At 44.8% G+C, this 6,050-nt stretch overlaps 1 protein-coding gene across 2 annotated transcripts; it reads right to left on the reverse strand.

Annotated features, from left to right (window-relative positions):
* Positions 1 to 1,735: 1,735 nt before the first annotated feature.
* Positions 1,736 to 5,118, reverse strand: ckba (creatine kinase, brain a). 2 transcript variants are annotated; one of them, XM_050062786.1, is made up of 8 exons: positions 4,976 to 5,118; positions 4,400 to 4,601; positions 3,486 to 3,640; positions 3,250 to 3,382; positions 2,738 to 2,909; positions 2,519 to 2,642; positions 2,225 to 2,414; positions 1,739 to 2,090 (listed from the first exon to the last, which is right to left on the reverse strand). In XM_050062786.1, exons 2-8 carry the CDS (start codon positions 4,590 to 4,592, stop codon positions 1,912 to 1,914), a joined length of 1,146 nt encoding a protein of 381 aa, XP_049918743.1. In that variant the 5' UTR covers positions 4,593 to 4,601; positions 4,976 to 5,118; the 3' UTR covers positions 1,739 to 1,911. The 2 variants fall into 2 exon arrangements, with proteins under 2 accessions (XP_049918744.1, XP_049918743.1); XM_050062787.1 differs by lacking the exons at positions 4,400 to 4,601; positions 4,976 to 5,118 and adding an exon at positions 3,763 to 3,955 and having other exon boundaries at positions 1,736 to 2,090.
* Positions 5,119 to 6,050: the final 932 nt, after the last annotated feature.

Consider the following 6,050-nt stretch of genomic DNA (forward strand, 5'->3'; position numbering starts at 1 on the left):
TTTGCTTCATTTTGAATGCTTCTGTGTGGAGGTCTTGTTGAGGAGTGAGGGTAGAATGGAGCGTGAGATGGATCTGCGGTTTGGTGCGGCTTCTGCAGTGATGCAGGTGCTGCGCCGGGCCGTCGTGGTGAAGAGGGAGCTGAGCTGAAAGGCGAAGCTTTCGATTTACTGGTCCATCTACGTCCCAACCCTTACCTATGGTCATGAGCTCTGGGTAGTGACAGAATGAGATCGAGGATACAAGCAGCAGAAATGAGTTTCCTCTGTGGGGTGTCTGGGCTCAGCCTTAGAGATAGGGTGAGGAGCTCGAACATCTGGAGGGAGCTCAGAGTAGAGCTGCTGCTCCTTCACATCGAAAGGGGTCAGTTTAGGTGGTCGGGCATCTGATCAGGATCCTCCTGGGTGCCTCCTGTTAGAGGTGTTCAGGGCACGTCCCTCTGGTAGGAGGCCCCGGGGCAGACCCAGAACACACTGGAGGGATTACATATCTCATCTAGCCTGGGAACGCCTTGGGGTCCTCCAGTCCCCAATACACCATCTGACCGAATGTGACTTGAATGTTGTGGTTACTCTTCATCTTCACACTTTGGGATACTGACCCAACACAAATTGTTGTTTCTTTCTTTCTTTTGGAAAACTATTCTCAGGTGTATTTATTACGTGTCTCACTAAGTGTCTGGAGGTTAAAAGACATCTTTTTGTTGAGGTTAAATTGTCCATCCATCGTCCCACTCACAGCTTTCTGCTTTCTCCCTCACACTGGCATCCAATCAGGGCTTTGGATGTGTCACACACTTAAATTCCCACACGCGAACGACGACAAAAAGGTTCCCTGTGAGGGTTTTTTAAATTAATTAAATTCTTTATAATCAGTAACAATATGTGGTTATCACAAAATCCCGTGGCACACCTGGACTGGCATCATGGAACAACATTTGAGAACCACTGATCCAGACACCATAAAAACTTCAACCTAATTGTAACCAGGACACAAAGATGTCTTCAGGACTACAAGTCCCAAACACCATGTTTCTCTGGCTCTTCATGATGTGAGTCCTTTTAGTTTTAGTCCTTTGGATTTGTTTCAGAGCCCAGTGTCTCTGCCTGACACTGATTTTTGGTCTTGTGTATTTCTGGAATTGTTTAACGCCAGTTTTGTTGGACATATTTCTGTCTGTCCTCTCACTACAGCTGGACAGGAAGCCTTAACTTAAACTATTTTGCGACAGCTCATTAAGTGTTCAGATGCTTCTGCTACAGTGTGACGCTGCAGAATTAACATGCAAGAAAGCAGCACTGCAGATATTTTTACACGTACCTCCGTAAGGTTGGAAAACTGAAGGGACAGATTAATACAAATGCATTCAGTCTATAAAACACTTCAGCCTACATTTCCCATAATGCAACCCTGTAGCATCTTTAGCCTCTCTAACACATTTGAAGCCACTTTCCATTCCATCAAGGAAGATTACCCAACATCACCTGTGCCAACATGCTGCGCTCATGGACCGACAAATGGCTCTGACGTTGTAGGTCCATCTGTGTGTTTGGGGACAAAATGTCTGACAGCTGATGTCTGATAGGAGTCATGAGACATTTTAAATTTCTGAAACCTTGTGAAGGTGGTGTTTAAACTGGAGTTTCAGAGGCTCTGCAGGTCACATTAGACTCAGCGTCAGAACAGGCTGATGAGATTCATGTCACCTTGATAATGTTTAACTCACTTCATTGATCACAAAGCTGTTGAACCAGAACATGTTTTTTTATTTCATTTCCATCCTCGCAGGAACCGTTTCGTCTTAAATACACAAGCAAATCCAAACTGTGATACAGAGTGTGTTTCAGGACAGAGTCAAACATTCATTCAGACAAAAGGGAGGGAGGGGAAGGTCGTAGGGCGTCAGGGTGATTTCACTTCTGGGCGGGCATGATGTCGTCGATGGACTGGCCTTTCTCCAGCCTCTTCTCCATGTCCACCAGCAGCTTGACGCCATCAACCACCATCTGCACCAGCTCCACCTCAGAGAAGCCCAGTCTGTCGGCGTTGGAGATGTCAAACACTCCACCCACAGCGGCTGTGTCCACTCCACCTGGTGGTGACAAGACAGAAACATTTTATAGATTAAAACTGATTAAGACTGAAGTTCAGTCCACTTCTGGCCAAAGTATTGAGGCAAAATACAAATGTGGGAGAACGTTAGAGAAATATGACAGTTGTACAAACCAGTTCCACGTTTCTGGAGCCTCAGCTTCTTGAGAACCTCCTCAAACTTGGCGTGTTTGCTCATGTTGGGCAGTTTGACGTGAACACCAGCACGCAGGCCGGTGCCCAGGTTAGATGGGCAGGTGAGGACGTAGCCCAGGTGCTCGTTCCACATGAACGCATGGCCTCTCTCCTTGAACAGGGTCTCAATCTACAAAAAGAACCAGGATGTTAGGGTCATTGTGCAAGTCAATATGAAGCAAACAAAACCTGAGTCTGGCTCACGTAAACATTAACTTCCTATTTCCTGCTCACCTTGGTGAGTCCGGTGCAGAAGCGAGTGAAGACTTCCCTCATGTTGCCGCCTTTCTGCATAGAGATCACACGCAGGTGATCCTCCTCATTCACCCACACGAGGAATGTCTTGTTGTCATTGTGCCTTCAGACAAAAAAAAAAAAAAAAAAAGATTAACATTCTGTCTGGATTAAATCTCCCAAAAGAAATGCACAAGGTTGTGTGATGACGGGTCTCACCAGATGCCCCTGGCGTCGGGCCAGTCACGGCCCATCCCTGAGGCCAGCAGCAGAGGAGACACTGGCTTGTCAAACAGGAAGTGGTCATCGATGAGCTGCTGCTGCTCAGCCTCCGTCATGTTCTTCAGGGCGTAGTACTTCCCCTTCAGGTCTCCGCTCAGGGCGGCCAGAGCTGCAGGGAGGGAGATGCAAGTTGAAGACAACATAACACTAGTTCACCTTTGTAAAACAATGTGTTATCTCTCCTGCTGCCACTAGAGGGAGCCCACTGCCACACAAAGAGACAAACTAGCATCATGCTGACTTCACTGAGCATCACTGAGGTTCAGACCACAGCCTTCTGCTCTGATGCTGTTTACACAACAGACTCATCATGTCTCCATCTGTGTGCAGAGCACTTAGTGTGTGTGTGTGTGTGTGTGTGTGTGTGTGTGTGTCAGTCTCAGCATGGACACACACACACACACACACCTGCACTGTCAGTAACTCACAGGTTCATGTGTCCCCTTTACCTTCGATGGAGAGCTTCTCCACAGCACGCCTCTCTCCTCGGCTGCAGTGAGGTGGCAGGCAGAAGCCACGGACGCTGCGGCCTGTGCGGACTCGGGAGCTCAGGACGTAGTTGGGGTCGAGGTCATCACCTCCCTAAAGAGGACACACACACACACACACACACACACACACACAGGTTAGCTTCTCTGTGCAGTGTTACAGTCAGCCCTGTTGACTGAGCAGAGGGCTGCAGTACCTTCAGGTTGGCTGAGTTGAGGTCGGTCTTGTGCTTGTCTGTGGGTTTGTATCCTCCATGACGGTCCTCGATCACGGGGTCCAGCAGCTCTTTGAAGACCTCATAGGACTCCTCGTCTCCAGCGACGCAGCCCACGGTCATGATGAAGGGGTGGCCTGCACACAAAGTCAACAGGGTCACAGAGGAGACAGAGGACAGAGGGCCAGCCTGACTAACATCCACACTAACTCAATGTGCTGAGTATCATCAGGTCTCAGGATGGACTGTGGTACTGTACCAGGATTATCAACCCCTGTCTGAATGACACCATCTATGGTGAAGCCGTTGGGTGTAGCCCGCTCTCTCAGCTTCTTGTACATGTCCAGGGTTAAGACCTTGGCCATGTGGTTGTTGTGCTGACTGAGATCTGGGAACTCGTCCTCAGCTGACAGCCTCTTCAGCGTCAGCTTGGCCATACTCTCACAGCTAAACAGAGACACAGTCTACAGGGTGAGGGGACGGTCGCCTGCTACACAGCAGTGACCAGGCTCATGTGAATGCTTTCAACACTGCTGAGTTAAATACCTCTACACCACACTCTGAGTGACATAATAATAAAAGAGGGAGAGCAGCAGTGGATTATCAGCTGCCCTGCATACATTATGTAACACTGCTAATCTTTAACATTTCCCATAAAGCTGTGTAATATGCTCTGATAGTGGAGGCCCTGTTAAGAGCAGGATGACGTTTCTGACTGATACAACTCTCCATATGTCTCTAAATGCTGGTCATAGTTTATCCCTGGGCAAGGTCACAGTGCAGAGAGCTGTTAGTGTTCCCTCTCAGGAACATGGAGCGCAGAGCTGCGGCCATTAGACGCGGTCGATGAGGCAGAACAGATGGCTGTTTCGCCGAAAAGCGGCTTTTGTTTTTACCTGGGTTGTCAACCCCAGTCTGAATGACATCATCCAGAGTAAATCCACTGGGTGTCTGTTTGCTCCTCAGCCGCTCGTACATAGCAGCAGTCAGGACCTTGGCCATATGATTGTTGTGTTTGCTGAGGTCCGGGTACTCCTGCTCCGAGGAGTACTTCATCTTCATCTGGTTGTGTGTGTTACCGAAAGGCATGGCTGATCCCTGGGCGGAGGATGGAGGAAGACACGGTGAAAAGCAGCGAACACTCAAACCGACATTATTATGGAGGTTACATTTACGCTCAAGTGACTGAACTACAGATAACAATGAAATCTCCTGCAGCGGACAGAGTGTCCTGAACGCGTTTATACAGGTGCAGAAATGTGCAGCACACACATCGTTAAAAATGTGATGCATCGCATCAGTTTAAATTATTTTATTAACTGAGCAGTTTACATAAATTCTCATAGTGAAAGCGGACATGATCATCAGGCCAAGACACTCTGTCTCTACCGCACAGATTTTATTTAATCGTTACAAATTAAAGATAACCCGCCTGTGTGACGGAATTCGACATAATTAAATAATATTCTTACCTGTTGTCGGATTTGAGGACTACTACTACTACCAGGGGTTGATACAAAGATCCCTATTGTTCCGGCCGAGGAGCTTACAAACCACCAGCAGCGTCCCAGTAGCTCTCCGGTCAGACTGATGATGTCTCCTCATCGTAATTTATAGTAGACCATCTCTGCTCCCATTGGTCAGTATTTGTAGTCCATTCATTTAATTGGACGCGCTGTGTTTGGAGTGGGGACTCCTTCTACACACACAAGTTACACTTGGGAATTTATTCTTTGTGTGCAATAAATCCTAATTTTGTAAAATAAATAAAACTATTTTTTTTTAAAAAACAAAATAAAAATAAATACAATTAATTGAAATTTTATTAATTAGAATTTAAAAAAATAATAATAAATAAAAATAAATAATAATAATGATGAAAAAATATTTTTGTAAGATTATTTTAAAAAAAAAATACGTTCAATAAGTTTCAGTGGAACTGAAGTTGCGTTCAATGACCCCATGTACATTTTTATAACAATTTATCCAACTAAATTTGATCAGGTGCAATAGCTCTTGTGATATTAATTCACTGGCAGTGGTGGAAAGTTATAAAGTTATACAACGTATATTTACACTGACATTTAAGTACTGTACACTTTTAAGGTACTATCATTTTATGCTGCTGTTTACGTCTACTTCCTGTCAGAGGTAAATATTATACTTTTTAATGTAGCCTACTGCGTTTATTTGACAGCCAGAGTTACAAGTTATATTTAAGATCAAAAATGTACATGTAAGAATGTAAATTTTTTTGTTATAGATCATTTAAAATGAGCACCACCTTGACCAACAACAGCAAAATGCAACTTACACATGACAGCATCAGTAGTAATACTCCAAAACTATCATATATAACTAATAATGTAACACTTTAGACACTTTTAATACTTTAAGTAAATGTTTCTACTAATATTTCTGTGATTTTACTTGAATAAAATTGTAAATACAGTACTTTTAATTGTAATGGAGCACCCTATTTTTACAGGTGGGAGAAAATTTTATTCTAACACTGTTAATATTTGGTTATTTTTCCTTATATTTTAC

Source organism: Epinephelus moara, chromosome 14 (genome assembly GCF_006386435.1).
Source record: "Epinephelus moara isolate mb chromosome 14, YSFRI_EMoa_1.0, whole genome shotgun sequence".
Lineage (NCBI taxonomy): Eukaryota > Metazoa > Chordata > Actinopteri > Perciformes > Serranidae > Epinephelus > Epinephelus moara.

Coding starts and splice junctions, on each gene's coding strand:
- ckba (XM_050062786.1), bottom strand. CDS start 4,592: ATGCCTTTCGGTAACACACACAACCAGATGAAGATGAAGTACTCCTCG. Junction 2,910..3,249: donor GGAGAAGCTCTCCATCGAAG/GTAAAGGGGACA, acceptor CCCTCCCTGCAG/CTCTGGCCGCCCTGAGCGGA. Junction 2,643..2,737: donor CCCGACGCCAGGGGCATCTG/GTGAGACCCGTC, acceptor TTTTGTCTGAAG/GCACAATGACAACAAGACAT.